This window comes from Pinus tabuliformis, chromosome 1_2 (genome assembly GCF_031772625.1).
Source record: "Pinus tabuliformis cultivar Carrire ecotype Pingquan chromosome 1_2, CPIR1, whole genome shotgun sequence".
Classification (NCBI taxonomy): domain Eukaryota; kingdom Viridiplantae; phylum Streptophyta; class Pinopsida; order Pinales; family Pinaceae; genus Pinus; species Pinus tabuliformis.
The window spans coordinates 831,125,543-831,145,040 of NC_142298.1; the positions used below are offsets into that span (position 1 = coordinate 831,125,543).

General features: G+C 38.4%; 1 protein-coding gene across 3 annotated transcripts in view; it reads right to left on the reverse strand.

Annotated features, from left to right (window-relative positions):
- The window catches only part of LOC149208496 (uncharacterized), a 108,553-nt gene that overhangs the window by 38,426 nt on the left and 50,629 nt on the right, over nt 1-19,498 (reverse strand). For all 3 annotated transcript variants that reach the window (XM_089396091.1, XM_089396092.1, XM_089396090.1), the window contains one exon: nt 13,857-13,905. In XM_089396091.1, the coding sequence (XP_089252217.1) occupies nt 13,857-13,905 (49 nt within the window). The remainder of the gene's footprint in view (nt 1-13,856; nt 13,906-19,498) is intronic.

Sequence of the window (19,498 nt, forward strand, 5' to 3'; positions counted from 1 at the left end):
ATTGAGCTCCATAAAAATCTTGAATGTGTGAATAGACAATGTCCAACAAATACAATCTAAGAAATCCTTGTGATTGTTTTGACTCCATTCTTCGTTGCAAAATTATATTAAGCCAAAGAAAGTCATTTTTCCTTTATCTATGATTTGGGCAACCCTCCATTCGAGCAACACATAAATACCAAGAGATGCCCACAACCTAAACAGCCTTTTTCACAATAAGAAAGAAACAATCAAACACCTATCTCAATTTTGTCCTTTTGTAACTGTATTAGACAAGGATGGCAAATCACTATGTATTGAACTATTAGAGTGAGAATTAATTGCTATAAGCTACATGGAAGAACTAGGATTATGTGAAGGATCCAGCCTTTAACTATGTGTGACAAGGTTTTACACATAAAGGAACCCACAATTGTGGGTCATAGGTTGGGCCTATGTGAAGGGTCAAGCTGGACTAGACTTAGAACAGAAAATTAAGTTTTAAGCCCAAAACTACGTGATGGGCTAGATAAAGAATGTGACAACAATAGTGACTTCCCTCTAGATATTTTACATTGTTAAAATCTCAATGTTTCTAGTGAAAAGATTGACCATTAAAGCATTCTATGCATTGTCGGATAGTGTGATCACCCAGTGAACCAAACCATAGAACTTCACTATAGCTTGTCAATTTTGTGCCCCGCCAAAACATTCATTATCAGCTACCAGTGTTACGAGGTGAATCAACAACCAATTTTAATTAATTCATAAAACTCCAATTGTAGAAGATAAGTATATTTTAAGCATTTCTATTTATTTTGCCCAGTGAAGCAAGGGATACAACTTGAGTATAGCTTGTCGCTTCAATGCCCTCAACTCAAGGGTGTCATTCCTTGTGATTGCCTAGTGCTATGAGGTGAATCAAACCATTTCAATCAAATCATAAAACTCCAATGGTAAAAGATAAATATTGTAATTCTCTTCATATAAATGATGAATGTATATTGATGTTTTATCTTGCATTGTATGCAATAATTTTTGCCTTAGTTACAATAGCATTGCATGATTTCTTAATGGAAGTTAATACTTACTCCCAATAATTTTCCCATGAATAAACTAAATGGATCATATTGAACATCTTATAAAGGATAAATAAAAATCTACCTAGTCATTCATCATTTGAAAAAAATCAATTTGGCAGGGTCGATATTCACTACCAAAGATAAAGATTTGTTGACAAGGTGTCATCCAAAAGGAGCTCAATAAAACAATTACATATTGTTTATATATTGTTTTGTCTAGAACCAGCAGCCAACAAATCTGCCCATAAACTATCTTGGGAATAACTAAGTTTCCCCATGGACGATTCTTCATTTAAGCCATCAATATTCATGGCAGCATGATATTGGTTTGTAGAAATTTATCAATTAAATCATTTTCATCAATTTGTCTGCTACCAAGGGTGGTTTCTAATGTACACACAAGGTATGATGGTGAGAGGCAAGAGTCATCGTCTTCTTCTTCCTCAACCCATGGAGGAAAGTCATTCTCAACAAGAGGTTGATATGGTGGGTATAATACAAGCTATTTCTTGGGTGCCCATTGGTAATGGTCATGTTTCCAATCCTACAATTGATGTAGGCATTAGTAGTGGCTAACCATGCCCTTCCTAAGATGAATGAATAGCCATTAAACTTGGTCTTGGGCTGTAGGACAAGGAATTCGATGGGATACTCCCAAGAACCAATAGCGACCATTACATCTTCTATGATACCTTCAAATGCTACTGTGGATCTATCCACAAGTTGTAGCACAACAAAGGTCTTTCTTAGAGATCCTTGGAGTGCATGTTTGAGCATGGTTTCCTTGGTCATGACATTGATTGCAGCTCCCAATTCAATGAGAGTGTTTGGAACTGCAATGTCATTCATGTGCACATCTACCACTGGGCATCCAGGATCTAGGTACATGAGGATTATTACTCTCCCAAGCATTAGATCAGTTAGCTTCCCGATGACATTAATAGTAGGGGCATCCATTTTCTTTCTCCCAAGCCTTCTGAGACATTCTTCTTTAATGAAGTTCTTGTAGATAGGAACATCTTTGATGGCCAGAAGGAGAGGGATTATGACATAGATTCTTCAGTTCTCCCAAAATTTCAACTTCTTCTGGGTGTGTGCTTTGTGGGTTGTCAACCTTTTAGAATAGGAAGGCTTTGGTTGGGTGACCTATGATATAGAATCCTCCTCTTTCTCAAGATTTTTTATTGGAGAAGGTGGATGAACATCTGAAAGGACCTTCCCAAACCTAAGGTTGATTTCTTGGATTTCTACAACTTAAGTTAGGTAGACAGTTTCTCCAGTGTAGACAAGTTGAGCCTGCTTATTGTTGGGATTTGGATTTGGTTGAGCAGGGATTTGTGGTTGCTTTGGAGGAATGTTTTGGGGTGCTTGTGATTGTTGAGGAGATGGCATCAAGGTAGGTGGTTGGGCCACCAAGATTGATAATGAGCATTACAATTAGCATTGAAAAGGAGAGGGGAAGTTCATACCTTGTTGGAATTGCCTTGAGCTTGTGGCCTCTTTTGGTTGACAAAGCGGAACTGCTCCATGCTCCCTTCCACTCCCTAGTACACAGCCTTCAAACCTAGCAAAGATGTACATTTATCAGCGGAACGGTTCTCCTCACATATAGAGCATATTTCTATGATATTTAAAGGACATTCATTCCTAGGATGTTTTTTACTGCATTGAGGGCAAAATATAGTTAATGCACTTTCTGCTTTTATTTTCTTCTGACCTATAAGGTGTCCATCTGCATGGCAAAGGTATGTAATATGCCAATCTCCATATCCTCTAGCATACCTCCTATCTAATTTTTAGTAATTAGGGAGGAGGAAAAAGGACTTATCGAGCTTTTTCTCGCTCTACCTATTTTTCTAGTAGCCCTTGTTTGGTTTTTGCATACCCTTTTGAAATCATCATATGTGAGTTGATAAGTCTCCATTCAACAATAAGTTAAGTGTTTCAATTAGATCTTCCCTGACTCTTCGTACTAGAACTAGCTTCAAGAAATCTGAATCCAATGTGCAATTATGTGACCTTATATAGCTCAAGCTAGAATCTTACCTCAAAATCTTCCAAGGACATTTTTTCCTTGGATCATCCTGAATATCTCATTTCTAGTATCCCTTGCTCTACAAAAATCCCACTATTTGTTGTTGAAGGATTATTGCATTTATTCCCATGTAGTAATGATATGTCCTTCTAGGCTCATGAACCATTGAAGGGTTGCATCCTTAAGGGTGGACAAGAACAATTTAAGCTTCTACTCATTAGTTGTATAATCATAAGTCTTGCATACTACAGAAAACTCAGTCATGAAAGTGTCAGGATCCTCAATAGTCAAACAATAGAAGTGTGGGAGGACAGATGGGTTAATGTTTTTCATTCTGGCCTTTCCATTTGTTTCTCTAATGGGGAATGTGAACACTTATGCTTGTATATCTTCAACCATAGTGTTGGTGGGGAGTGTGAAGGTATTTCTCCTTTTGCAAGTGCATCAAAGATCCTTGTTTGCTCACCAAAAAGGGCCTCAAAGGTCACTGTGAACAAGGCAGTAGGCCCATAGTTAGTTGAAAAGGGTTGGTTGCTATTGGAAGTGGGAGTTTTTGCTAAGAATTTCCTGTTATGTCCCTAATTCTTCGAGCCATAAAAGAAAAGAATGTATTTTCCCGTCAATGGCACCAAAAATAGATGGCCCTTAGTAATGCAACAACAATACTACAACTCCCAAGGGTCTCAATTTTAATTGTCAACCTAGGGTTTGTGTAATCTTAAGAGGGGTCGACACTGTTGAAGAAAGTGTAACTAAGTTTGGTATTTACAAATGTAACTTTGATCTTTGTACTTGTCAAGAAAAAGAAATATTATTTTTGTAAATTATAAGAATGAGTTTCTTGCTCATTCCATAGGTCTAGGAAAGTCAAAGAGTCAAAGAAATGTAAAGAGCTCTTCTTGAGCATATGTGTAAATATATATACTAGTCTAAAAGGCCCTCCAAGACAAGCATAATCCTCCAAAGACAAGCACAAAGAAGTCTGCCATCAAAACGATGAGGAAAGGCAGTCATGTCGGCCTCAAGATAAATATAAATGACAAGTCGGCTCACAAAGGAGATACGACACTTTAAGTGGTCATGTTGGCTTATTTATGGAACCTAACTACTATATATAGGCGTGGAAAGTATCCACATTACAAGAAGAAAGAATTGTGGATGCCTCTAAAGTTCCAGTGGTGATTACAATAAGTAATCATAGTCTCAAAGATCTCGCATACCTCTCAAAAATCTCGGTCAAGTTCAGTATTACAAGAATCTTGAATAAAGGAGTATTAGAGTGTCTCGGTTGGAGTAAGATACCATGACTTTCAGATAGGTATGACAGGGGATACACTCTCTCACAGTCTCGGCATAATTGTGATCTCGGTGCAAGAAGAATATAGTTACAATCTTGGTGAAGACATCAGTAAGAGAGACACAGTCACGTTCTTGACATAACTATTATGATAAGAACTTCGGTGATCCTACAGTAATGTTCTTTGTCTTGGTATACATTCTAAGTAACAACTATACTCTCATGGAAACATTGTCGTGATCTCGATGAAGACAAGGCCAGTATAAAGATCTAGTTACATGGTGATGATCTCAGTAAAAGTGTCGCAATCATCTAGATGAAGTTGCAGCAATGGTACTACTGTAATGATGACCTCAATTTAGCAGCAGTGATGAAGATGATTTCAACAGTGACAAAGAAGAGGATTGGTGTCTTGGTCTTGGAGTGGCATAGATAGTTGAGGGTCATGGTCTTGGAGTGGCATAGATAGTCAAGGGGCATGGTCTTGGTGTTCATCAATTGAAATTTCTATAAGAAGAATTATGTGCGGCTTTTCCTCTCCAAGAGGGAGAGGTTTTGGCCCTGGCAGAATGCCAACACCTTGTGTTCTTGTCCCTTTGTTTTTTATAGCTATTTGACGAAATAAGAAACACACACTCTAATAATATCAAAGAGAAGATTGTGCTAATGAGAAAATTAAAAAGCCTCACAAAGAGCTATCAAGTCAAGAAAAATCTCACTAACTACAATTGTCATAGATTCTTCAACAGACACTATATGTGCAGCAGGCACTATCTCTTCCTTCTGTTAATTTTTATGTAAGTGGAAATACTAAAATGAAAGCTAGATGAACAGAGACCAAGTTGACTGGTCTGTGCTACAGGCAAATTATAACTGCAAGAAATAACATGTTGAAAGAAAACTAGCACACAATTGTAGGCTATTTGCAACAAAGAAAGGCACATTTGCACACTTCTACACTACCTGCAATGAAATGAAAACCAGTGTTTTTAAAACCAGAACCGGTGACCGAACCGGTCCAACTAATGAATCGGTTTACCGACCGGAACCGGTCTAACCGAGACTAGTTTGGTCTAAACGAACCGGTTTTAGAAAAATACATTAAATAATTAATTTTTAATGAAAAAACTATTTTTAAGATTTAAAACCATGATTCCGAGCCAATAGAGACAAAATATGCAAAGATTGCTCATTTATATACCATGTAAAGGTGAATATATCAAAATGGCACCGAGTGCAATACATATCATCGACAAAATACACATGCAATGAGGCTCTAAATGGCCTCTAGAGTGCAAAAACAAAGCCTACAAACTATGGGGCCAGTGGCCCACTACAAGACTCAAGTCTACATATATGATAATACTATAATAGTGATCAACATTATCACTTGATCACTATTATAGTATTATCATATATGTAGACTTTAATATATGATAATACTTTGCAGTCACAAACTCCTCTATTGGTTCAGTGATAAAACAAGTTTCTAGAGGAAACCAATTAAAAGCATCTACAAGGTCTCTATACCTCCAAGTTCCATTATCAAGATTTCAGGAGTGTTGTAATATATCAAAGAAGACAGATCATGAAATTATTGCAAATCTGAGTGAGTTTGTAAGGTTGGTTACAAACAGCTATAGGAGTCATTGTTTTGCTACAGGAGACGGTCCAACAAGCAAATAGCCAAGCAAGCTTGACCTAGAAAAACTAAAATTTGTGTGTTTCATGTAGCAAAACAGTAAATTGATTTGCGATTTCTAAGTGCAAAAATCCAAAAACATAAACAGTTGATATTCTGGAAACTTAAATCACAAACACACTAAGTTTTCTAACTCAATATGCACAGCAGAAAATAAATCAGAAGACAAACACATCAAACCATAGAAAACAAGAAATACCCAGGAAACCCCAACTCCTGGGAAAACCTACAACGCATTGTGTCTTTTATTATTTTTATCAATAAAGGATTTTCTTTTGAGAATTACAACAAGGGAGAAAATTCCCTTCTATCACAAGAAAACAAATGACTAGCTCTGAGATGAATCGATCTCCCTCTCACACACTAAGATCTATCATACAGCTTGCGCAAATCTGGCTTTTTGCGCCTAGTGTAAATAGTACGGACACATTGGCTTCTCTTCCTACGCACATGTGCAAACTAGAGGCTACACTAAGGTTGTCTAAGATGAGGAAATTTGATCCTTACTCGATTTCTCTTTCCTAGATGTTGAAACACAACAAACAGTTGAAACCCTCAACCTTCCTTTCACTGACCTAACACACAATATTTGTGCTCCACTGACTTGCCACTAGCTCACACTATATCCTCTTATAATTTCAATCTCAAACCTAATCTCCTTATCAACCCCTGAGGTTAAATTGTGATCAATGGCTAAGATTAAATTGTAAGTTAACTTAGGCACTTTTACTTATTCTTAAGTCCAACTTTAGGAAATATTAAATAAATTAATATTATACTAAAGTGGAAGTCTTTTGTGTTCTTCTACTAGTCTTAGCACTTAGACAAGAAGAACACTTCTTCTCTATTCCAATCAACAGAAGAACATAATCCATCCTAAAATCAAAAACCACCCGAAAACCATCAACCAAAGTATCAAAATGAAGCCAAGAATCCCAAGGCTCCATCAACCAAATGTGAACCACCACGAAGAGAGAACCAGGTACACACCAACAAAAGCCACATCTCATCCCACGCTGCAACAATCTCCACCAATGTCCCGGCCTTTTGAAGGCTAGGATCATGATACCAACTTCCAAAAATCTGACTAATATAGCTGGAGTGATGCCAAGAATCACATGTACAGCCATCTTATATGGTAACAACGGCAACTAATCAACTTTTCAACACTGTTTTGAACAAGGACTATATCCTGCCTACTTTTGAACAATCTCAATTCCAATACAACTTGCTCTTAATATCAAAGTCACACTTGGAATCACAATTCAAGATGTTCCATCCAAAAACATGTCAACAAGTTGATTAGTTGTTATGCTAAATTCGCAGTGTTTTGTGTTCTTCTGCTAGTCTTAGCACTTAGATAAGTAGAACATTTCTTATCTACTCCAATCAACAGAAGAACATAAGCCACCCTAAAATCAAAGACCACCCTAAAACCATCAACCAAAGTATCAAAATGAAGCCAAGAATCCCAAGGCTCCATCAATCAAATACGAACCACCATGAAGAGAGAACCAGGTACACACCAACACAAGCCACATTTCATCCCATGCTGCAACAATCTCCACCAATGTCCCAGCCTTTTGAAGGCTAGCATCATGATACCAATTTCCAAAAATTTGACTAAATAGTTGGAGTGATAGCAAGAATCACATGTACAGACATCCTATATGGTAACAACAACAATAAATATATAGGAAATAATGTAAATGATAATAACCATAAATAATGATTAGTTAATTAGTAATTAGGCTGGAGAGTCATGTCTTTGAAGAGACACCTACTTGGTATATAAGCAAGCCTCTCACTCTCATTGTATCATCATTCTTATTCACACATTTAATATATAATATTTGTATCCTCATGGATATCTTTATATTGCAAGTCTTCTGGAGTAATTAATCTGAAGAAGGAACTTTGTTCGCTTCATTTGGTATCAGAGCCACGTCTAATCCGAGCGTTAAGCCATCAAACTCTATCAACATTGTTCCGTCAAGACTCAAGCATTTCACTACGAAGTAGAAGTAGGAGGTTCTCCATTTAGCCAGTTTCGCTACTAGGCCCTTGGCCATTCAAAAAATATATATATATATATAGTAGAAAAAATATAATACAAATAAAATAAAATAAAGTTATAAAAAACAAAAGTTTATATAAAAAAAACTGTAATGAAAAAAAAGTAAAATAAAATAAATCACAATTTATAATTAAAATATATATATATATATGTGTGTGTGTGTGTGTGTGTGTATTAAAAAATATATATACATATCAAAACAAAACTTCACAAAAAACCGTGTTGCGACTAGCTCTTCCAACCGCTATTATACATAGTTGACAACACAGCAGATGGGCTTCCACAAAACTTCACAAAAACGTGTTGCCGCCAGTTCCGAAACCACCTAGCTGCCAGCGCAGCCATACAGGGAGGCTGAATTAAGTACAAGTGGAGGTCGAGGTTTGCCAAGGTCGTGTCATCTTCGAACACCCAATTTCAGGGGCTAAATCCTGTGTTAGGTCGATTCTGTAGTAGGAAGCCACCATCTTCGCAGTGGAAGCCATAGCCACATTCGCCACCACCACATTATCTATTTGCCAGCATCCATGCACAATACACCCGACAACGATCACTATCGTCCATTGCTGGCTAGCTGCCATTCCATCCGCTCAGATCAAGCCATCGCCACCTTATCGCCTACTCCACTCAAGATTGCCATTGCTATAAAGAACTATTTCCATCAATCTCTGCACAACCGAGTAGTCATTTGACCACTGAGAGGACGTAAGAGTGGTACGGTACAATACGCGTTGTTTGGTTTAAGCACATAATAGTTACAATCACGTCTGTACGGTACACATTGGTTGGCTTATGCACATAACGGTTAACAAATAATTAAGTGATTTGCACTATTGGAGGTTTAATACCTTTAAAAGACTATTCTAAGTGTATAATCATTTACTAAGACTAAGTTTCAAGACAAGTCAAAAATCGGATTGAGAGTTGTTTTTTTGGGTGTTTTAAATTAAGTGAAGCCACAAAAAAAACGAATTTTTTTTAAAAGGTATAAGCTATTAAAAAGTAAAGGAGAAGATTCATAAAGGGAATTTCCTGAAATTGAAAAGTAATAATTAATAAAAACAAAAACAAAAATCGTAAGATACATTATAAAAAGGAAAAATATATTGTAAAGAGGATTACTGAACGAAGAAGTTCTAAAGCAAAAAGAAAGTTGAAGTAAGAAGAGCAAAGGGGAATTCCAAGTCAAAAAACATAAAAGGAGAATTCGTTAAGGATTAATACTAAAGTCCGAAGGAATAATAAAGTTTTGAAGGTTTTGAAGAAAAAAATGGGTTTCTTTTCAAAATGTCCTTTTTGTTCAGAAGGATAACCTTAATTGTCAAGAGTCATTCAGTAATCAAAACGTTGTTTGCATAAAATATTACAAAACTTTTACCTTAGTCGAATGTCTAAGTGATACAGAAAAATAATCATTAGCAAGAGATATGAAACAATTAATGGCAATATATAAGCAACGACAAGCTGATTTTAAGAAGGAAATGAAGAAAACAGAATCCACATTACAAGTTGAAAGCCCATCATCACTCCTACAAAACGATGTAACCCAATGTACCAAGAAATTGCAACTAAAAGATCAAGAGAATGGCAAAATACCCAACCTTCAGCAAAACAAAAAAGTGCTACAACACGAACATAAAAATCTTGTGGATATGCATTACAAGGAAATAATGGAAAAGGATGAAGAAATATCTCGCCTCAAAGACCACGTCGAAAAATTACTTGCACAAGTGAAGAAGACTAAGGTCACAAAGAAAGAACTCAATAAGCACTTATCAAAACAAGAAGAGGAAACATTGTGTTTAAAGAACCTTAATAAAAAATTATTAGGACAAATCATAGATCTACTAAAAGATGAAAAACTCAAAAGTCAAAACATTGAAAATAAAGTTGATGAATCAGAAACCAAAGAACTGTTACATCTAGGAAACCATAATGAAAATCTACTCACTCAAATTAAGAAACTTAAGGATGATAAGGAAGCATTACAAGACAAGTTAGAACAATTTACTCAAGAAGAAGCATCGAAATCTCCCGTTGTAACAGTCCAAGTTGAAGATAAGGGAACGAATATCGATCTAGTGAATATCATAACTCAAGAAGAATGCAAACTAGTTGAAAAAAAGACGCACTTAGATGTTGCAGTTCAGATGATAAACACCCCAAATGAAGGTTTTGTAACCAACTCAACAACGTCGTCCCCTGAAGTAAATAAAAAAATTTCCACACTTAATCAGGGAAAGTCAAACCAAAAAAGTTCCCTATCGACCTCTGAATCATGAGAGTAGACAACTCAACCATGCTACGTATCGGGACCATTCAGACCAAAAACAACAAACTAATGTTCCAGAGAATAGTGATGTAACCTCAATCCAGTCCCATGATGACAAGTCGTTACAAAATTCCAGTGATCAAAATATTCCACAGTTTATTAATCTAAGATGGTCTGATCCCTTCTCAGTGCGACAGTTTTGTTTGTCACTTAGAAGATCATATCAACTTGCGACGAAGATGATTGTTCCGAGACGAGAAGACATTTGAAACTGAAAAAGAGATCAAGCCTTTTTCATCAACAAGCTTTGAGGAAAAAGCTTTTTGAGGAAGAAGGCAATGTTATGAATAAATATATAGGAAATAATGTAAATGATAATAACCATAAATAATTATTAGTTAATTAGTAATTAGGTTCAAAAGTCATGTCTAAATGGGACGTGACTCTCCATGAAGAGACCCCTGCTTTGTATATAAGCAAGCCTCTCACTCTCATTGTATCATCATTCTTATTCACTCATTTAATATATAATATTTGTATCCTCATGGATATTTTTATATTCCAAGTCTTTTGCAGTAATTAATCTGAAGAAGGAACTTTGTTCACTTCACAGCACGCTTCTTCTCTACTCCAATCCACAGAAGAACATAAGCCAACCTAAAATCAAAGACTGCCCCAAAACCACCAACCAATGTATCAAAATGAAGCCAAGAATCCCAAGGCTCCATCAACCAAATACGAACCACCATGAAGAGAGAACCAGGTGCACACCAACACAAGCCACATTTCATCCGATGCTGCAACAATCTCCACCAATGTCCCAGCCTTTTGAAGGCTAGGATCATGATACCAACTTCCAAAAATTTGACTAATATAGCTGGAGTGATATCAAGAATCACATGTTGGCGGCTAAACGCCTACAGACAGGCACGGCCATAAGCAAAGCGACCAAACATTGGAGGCTGGCCAAAGCAACGGAAAACATAGCTGAGCTAGTTATGGGGATGAAGGGTCTTATCTTTCAAACAACCAGAAGAAAAGCGAATGGTCTTGCTGACCATCTGGCAAACTGTGGAGCAGACAACCCCAACATAGCCATTGACAGATGCTCGCGGGAGTTTGACGACCCAACCATAAAGGAAGCATGCATACAACTGGCAGCGAAAGATCTTACTCAGGCTACCCAACCTTAACCGAGGATGGCACTTGGCAACAATCTCGAAACCACGAGAAGACAGATAAGGAGTGTCAACCTGAAACCACCAACGGGCTGATTAAACATAGGGGGCGGTGGTACTCCCGGCGGCAACAGCTCCTGCAGATTGGAGATCATAACGATTTAAGCGACGGGATCCGGCACATCAAACACTGTCCTTTTAGCACGCACGGAAAGGATTTGCATGGAAAGGAATCACTACCATTAATGGCAATTCTGAGTGGAAGACGGTGGTACAAGGCCCGAAGGATCAGCTTCAGGCATGATAGCACAGGGAGCATACCCACCCTCACGCGCCACCACCCTTTGCGAAGGTTTTTACCACACACTTGGCACCTGGCTCGCCCACCTTGCAGTTACATCATGAGCTCCAATTCCTCCAGGGACAGGCCCGCTTGTGCGACTCCTCAGATCACCTACCAGCAAGGTACCACCACTATCAGAAGCATTTACTCTGATCCCCTGAGGAAGCATCACTACTATCATTATAAAAACAGGGGCAATTGCCCTGTTCTCCTTATTGTTCTTAACGTCTGTGTTGAGAGTGGTTCCGCCTACAATTCTGGTTCAACTCGGGCAAGCCACGAGAGGTTCACCATGAAAGAGGGGAGCAGTCGCTGCAAGGCGGCTAACAGGGAACTTCAGGCAGCAAGAAGTGGCTCCGAAACCAGGACTGCAACCAGGATCAAGCGCAAAATGGCAGAATTGGAGGCTGAGGCAAAGCGTGAGGAGGACGGTCGCTCGGAGTTGGAGATCGCAGCTGAGGTCAACTGGGTAACAGACCCCGGCACGCCTGCGAAGAGGGCCACACAGTTTGTGCGTACCAAGGCGGAATGCTGGCGCATGAAAACCTTAATTGCTAAAGCGCTGGAATCAGTCACAGAGGTTAATCTCACCACTCAGGTCAATCTCACCACAGAACAGATGGCCAGGATCACAGATTACAACAGCTCCCTGGACAGCAAATTAACAGCGGTGAATGAATCGATCAAAACCCAGAACCGTCTGATGATGCTGCTCATCCAGCTTCTCAAGAACTCCATTAACACTGCTCCTGTGGCGCAGCCTGCCACTTCCAACGTGAACTACGCTGCTCAGCCATCGACCTCTGTAGCGTTTCAGCCTGCATCCCTGGAAGAGCTGCAAGCGAGGATCGACAGCCAAGTCAAGAACAGTGGCTTGGATACCACCGCCCAGATGGGTAATTACTACCTCTAAAGTCTTCATGTCAGCCCCTTTCCTGACTCGCGCTCTGGCTTCTCTGTTATCTTTTTACTCTGTTATCTCGGCTTTAGTCTGTGTTTGTTGCTCGGCTAATACTTCTACCATCGACTCACGGTAGCTCCTGTGGTCTAGAAATGTTTTGCTCTGTCTATCGCCACCCTGCGTGGTGTGCCTCGTTTTGGTGTAATTGTAACACGTCTTCTGAGCAGGCGATTAGCCCAGGAATATTGTACATCCCTGCTCACACTGCCTTTGCAGTTTTTTGTATTATACTTGTTATATAATATAATCTTCTTACTTACAAAAAAAAAGATATCAAGAATCACATGTACAGACATCCTATATGGTAACAACAGCAACTAATCAACTTTTCAGATTGTTTTGAACAAGGACTATATCCTGCCACTTTTGAACAATCGCAGTTCCAATGCAACTTGCTCTCAATATCAAAGTCACACTTGGAATCACAATTCAAGATGTTCCGTCCAATAACATGTCAAGGTAGGAATCACAATGCAAGAATGTTGTTTACAGCTGCAATGATCTTCTCTTTAGATTTCTTCCACTGCTTTGAGGATGAAGCATTTCAAAGAGGGATGACATAGGAGGAAGTTATTTAGATAATTATTATTAATTATTATATTATTTAGTCACAATATGAGTCAACCTTTCACCGTAATACATGCCTTCAACTCTATACAAACAGATAACATTGGCCAATGCCAACTGTAAGCATTCATCCATATCTTTCATATATACTTTTCTGTATCATTCTGATATCTCAAACTGTGTCCCTTTAGAGACTAACTCTCCTAAGAACCATATAAGATGAATATATGTTACTTGAAAATGATTCACAAAATATCAAAAAATATATATATTTTATTAAAACAATGTTCTTAAAAAGTGAACCATAAAAAATTACAGAAGAAAATCCTACTTGGAACCAGTATCATGGTAATTTGTACATACCAAATCCTCGCCCAGGCTGCATTCCACATATGTTGCAGAACCAATAATCCTGGCATCAAAAAAAGCCACAATGCAATTATAAGTCAACAGCATAAACCTGGAATCCCAAGACAGCAAGACTAACAGCATACCTTATCTCAGGAATGCAGACTATGACATAAATACATTCTTCAAATAGATGTGGAAGGAAATTTCCAAAAACAAATGAATAGATACAACTATCTGAAAAAATGAAGAAAGCTATCAATTCCCACCATTTTTTCAAATTTAGGCTTGGCATACAGAGATCTTCCATGAAAAACACAACTGCTCAGATGTTTTGAGTTAAAATATCATAGCACAACTACTTAAGACACAGTTTCAGACAGTGGAGTTTACTAGATACACAGTATGTAGAGTAAAGCACATTTAACTACATATCATTAAAAATGCAAGCATATGGAAGATGAATACATGGGGATTTAAGAACTTTGATGTTGAACACTTATAATGAAAGTTCCTCGTGTATAAGAACAGCCAGTCAATGCCAATAGAGTGAAAGAGAAAAACAAAATAAAAAGTGAAATTACTTCATACATTTCAGAGAAGAAAATTTTATTGACGTACAATTACTGACCACATAAGTAAGTCAATGGGGACTAAAAGAGTAGATCCAGTGCAAATACAAAAGTGCAAGTACTAAAGCAACTCCCTATATCTGCGCAATCGAAAGCAGATGACAAGAATTTTGATAGGCTGTTATGTTGTAAGAATCATGGAAATTCCGCATCTAAAGGAACATGTGAAAAAATGGTAGTGACCAAATGCAGTCTGACATGAAGAAAACCCCATTGGTTTCCAACATTGATTTTTCTAAATTAAAAAATATGTTTAAGGGCCAACTTTTCCTTATCCTTCCTAATATCCTCAAATTATGCACAAGAGAACACTATAACAATATCTTCACTCCACTAATATATATAACATTTTATTATATCTTTGTGGGTGTTCCCTGTGCCTTTTTTTACTTTGAAAAATATGGAAACTAACCTAAAATAAAAATTCAGAATGCCTCGAGGAAAAGGAATGAGTACATGCCCAAACACAAACTTTTATTTTTTATTTCTTGGAAAGCCACAGGCTTAAATGATATATCTCAAATTTTGTTTGCATTTGGCAGTTATCTAGTAGGCAAAGTTAAGATTTACCTGGAAAACTCCATTAGACACAACGTGTTGACTATTGTTGTCATGTGATAATTTAGATATTGGATACAAGAGATGTAAATGGAGCAAGAAGATGGAGATTTAAATGGGGGAAGAAGATAAAGGCAAAAGGCTCTTAGGCTTACAAGCAAGAGGCAGAAAAGGAAGGAAGAAATGCATCCCCTGCTCTAGATCATCAAGGTTCTATATTCCAATGGAATGGATCAATGACAACTCCAAGGAGTTACATTGAAGGGCACTAATTGTATATTTCAGAAGCGCGGAGACTTGTCTCACCAAAATGGTGCCGTGGTTTGGATCAATCATCAGCCAAGGCTACCACTAGTAAGGTTAAGATTTCTCCACTACAAATGGGTTTTCTCTCCATTTTTGGAAATGTTGTAGAAAAGGAAGTTGCAATGAAAGGATACTCTTGGTTTTATGATTCTTCCTGTCTAGCTCTGAATAGGGCTTAAAAGATATAGTTCAAATTGAAACTTAAAATAATTGTTCTGGTTGTGGGTTTGCCAATCAGGACTCTCACCTCATCTATAGTATATACTATATACAACAAAAGAATGGTCAAGGCAATGGGAGAGGTTGGCAACATTTCAATACCCAACTCTTGAAATGCCAGCCATGGAGGGAGTTCCTCCTACTTTTGCTCAAAGATGTTTCCCAAAATATATTAATCCTAGAATGGCAAGATCAAGGAAGGTATAATCTACCCATGGCTACAGTGTACTATATTATAACATTAATGTATGTGGTGAAGGCCAACTTATCTTTATTTATTATGATACTAGTTTATGGTTAATGCCAACCTCATCAACTTATAAGGGGGCTCATAACCCTTCTTGGGGAGGATGCCCTACTCTTGAGTTGTATATATGTACACACCCCAATTATTTGTAAATCATCATATCATGATCTTCTTGATCATTGTTTAGTCTACAAGCACCACACACTTTTTGCTCTCTTGTTGTTGCTGTGATCTTTGTGCGTGGTTCCTTACCATGTTTGTGTACTTTTTCTCTAGTTCTATTATCGATCAGCTCTAGCATTGTTGATTGGCTTTATTTGACAAGCCTCGAAGAGTCTCATGAGTTGTGGATCTTGAATGGGCTCCCATATTTTCTTGCTTCTCACCCCTTCACATGTCACCCACATGGCAGAGAGGCGAGTGTTGTTCATTGTATCCTCCCTTGCCAGAACTTACTCCCCTTTATTCGCCACTTCACTATCTCCCCATCCCCCCCTTGCATACAACACTCTTCTTTCATTCTCTCTCCAGGCTAACACACCTTCCCTTTCTCCTACCACACCCCTCTCTCCCACAAGTCCCACCCCACAGTACTTTCTATTTCAAGGAGGGGGATCCAAACCCCTTTTCTACCCACCTTCACGACATACTCCCCTATGAGATGTTATTCTCCTCACTTGACACTACTTCTACCAAGTACACTTGCCTCTCATCCATCATTTGGAACGCAACACTCAAGTCCTACTCTCACTAAACGCAGCTCATTTACACCACCCCAAAAACAAAATCCTGTCCAATGAACCATTGGTATGATAATGAATGCAAGGCCCTCCACCCCCAGCTTCGATATGCACTCACCCATGCTCACCCATCTTACCCCAACATCAAAGCCGCATATCATCATCTTCTCCACTACATAAAATGCACCTTTGTCTCTCAAAGGAGATGAAACTTTTGTACCTCCTTTATTCACCCTTCTAAACAATTCTGGCACACAATCTTCTGCCCTCCCCCTCCTCCCATCAGACCTTAACCCTTGCTCCTTGTTCTCACACATCTCCACCCTCTATGAAATCCCTAGACAACCCTGGATTCAAGTTACATCTCCATCTTCTTCATGCTTCGTATTCATAAAAAAGGACATCAGAGGGGTTATCTGCGCAATGATTAAAAAGCAACAGATGAGGATGGTTTCCAGAAAGAGTTCTTTGAACACAGTCTTTACCCTCTAGTTCTTTACTTGTTTGATCTCTTTAACCATGTGGTCTATATTAGTTTTCTATTAGCATGGTCACATCACATCAGCCACCGGATACACAAATCAAGACCCAACTCCAATCCCAATAATTATAGGAAGATCATGGTAAGTTACATGTTGTCAAAGATCTATGCTACAATTCTCCACTTGACGTTCTCTAGGGAGTTTGAGCAATGGCATCTCAGAGCTAGAGGACAGGTCAGTTTTCAACCTGAGCACCAAACTATCGATCACATCCTTACACTCAAGGACATCATCACTCCTCAAAAGTTTACTATTGTTTTTAGACTTTCGAAAAGCTTTTGTTTTGTTTTTCGAGAGGCTTTATTCCAAACACTTAAGAGAAATTGGCATCTCCAAGACCTTATTATCACCCATCATGCGTATATTCAAGTGTTACACGTCAATTTGGGCACATCAATCCCGAAATCCAGATCCATATTATTAGGGTCCATCAATCCCTAATTCAGTGGTTTTCATTCCCTAATGAGGTCAACCTACATCATGCTTGCCTCCCAAGTGTTTCCATGACACCATTCATCCAAACAATGACCCTAAGGAGATCAGCGCAGGTAGCCTTCTATCAGGTTGCATTGCAATGCAGAAACTACACTGACGGGGTGCACTACAACGCACTTAGCCTTTGTTTCACCTACGCTGAGCGAGATTCATCGAATTTTTTAAATGAATCCATTGGATTCCTCATCCAATGGATACTTCTGGAAGTTTCCAGGTTGGTTGAGCTCGCATTTGGATGAGGAAGAGGATGAATGAACCTCAATCCATTATCCCTTCCTCCATGGAACCACCTCCCAATTTTGGCAAAGCATTCATGAGGGTCATTAATGGCTTAACCTCCTCCATTCAGCTATAAATTGACCAAGTATTCAAAGGCTGGTCAAGGTTGGAATTTCTTGAGCTAAGGAGATGTTGTTTGAACGAGATTAGTAAGAGTATTGTGATGATGTTGAATTGTTGCTTCATGAGGAGAGCAGGGATTGAAACTGGAAGGAAGACACTTAATCAAGCATGAACATTCATGGGTTGTAATCTTTCCTTTTATCAATAAAGAATTCAAAGCTTTTTCCATTCATGTTCTTATTTGATGTATATCATATTCTGGATTCTATGATATGTTTAATTAACAGATCTTTATTGTATGCTTTGATGGGTTTCTATCTCGGCTTGTGTGTAGGTACTTTCCAAGCGAGTTAAGTACGGAAAGGAGCGGCGAAATCGATCAAAGGAAAGAGGGAGCAAGCGAAAGTTACAGGTTGGTTTCTTTTCCTCCTTCTCTTATCTGTTGATTATAGGAAAAGCAGCAAATTACTTTGTCTGTTGTTTCTAGACTAGCTACTAGGTCTAGAGGGTTAGGCATTTGTAGAAACACTAAATTTGCCTGAAACAAATTGGCGACTCCGCTGGGGAACGATCCTATCCCTTGTAGTAGCTTATCCACCTCCTTAGACACCTTGACATACTTGTTGTAATTCAGCCTTTTGCATTGAATTTTGGTCAAAATTTGAGGTTAGACGACTCTTGAGTGGCCTCACAGGAATCAACGTAGGCTAGCCTTAGAGACAGTGCGTTGCAGCGCACTAAGGCCTTCTTTGACCTGCGCTGATTAACAAAGGAATATTTTAATCAGTGCAGTTTTTCCCTCTTTGGTCTGCGCTGATCAATGCAGATTGGCCCTCTTTGACCTGCACTAATCAGTTTTGAAATCAACGCAATCTTTAGTGAGAGCCAGTGCTTTGCAGCGCAGTTAGCTCCTCTTTGACCTGCGTTGACTATGTTTATGACATGGGAGCTATTGTTTCAACACTCTTTCAAGTGATTTGTTTCCCGCATGAAAGCAGAACTGTCACTGTTGACCAGCGTTCATTTTTCGATCCAAACATGGCTCCTAGTCAACCATCTTCCTTAAATGGTCCTTTTGTACCAATGGTATCATCCACGCCACGGGTTAATTATGTGGCAACCTATTCCATACCTAACTCAACTAACAATCAATATAGTGATGTTGTACATCATGTACTGGGGGCATTGGAACCAGATCTCTCTTTCATGACCTCTTATGAGTTGTGATAGAAGGTTCGAGGATAGTTCCTTGTCTTGTGTCAACCTCGTTAAAAAATGAAATAAGGAATATGAGGATAGTTCTTTCACTGTGTCAACCTCATTAAAAAAATGAAACAACTCCTATGAGGATAGTTCCTGATCTTGTGTCAACCTCGTTAAAAAATGAAACCAAGGATATGAGCAGAGTTCCTTGTCTTGTGTCAAGCTCATAGAAAAATGAAACAAAGTCCCCTGGAGCAAAGTTCTAAGTCGAGTCTTTGATTAGATCTCGTAAAATCCCAGTCAATTCTTTCACTTGATCTCGTAAAGAACCTTCATTCCATCCATCTGATAATTGTGAGTAGTTTACTTAGGT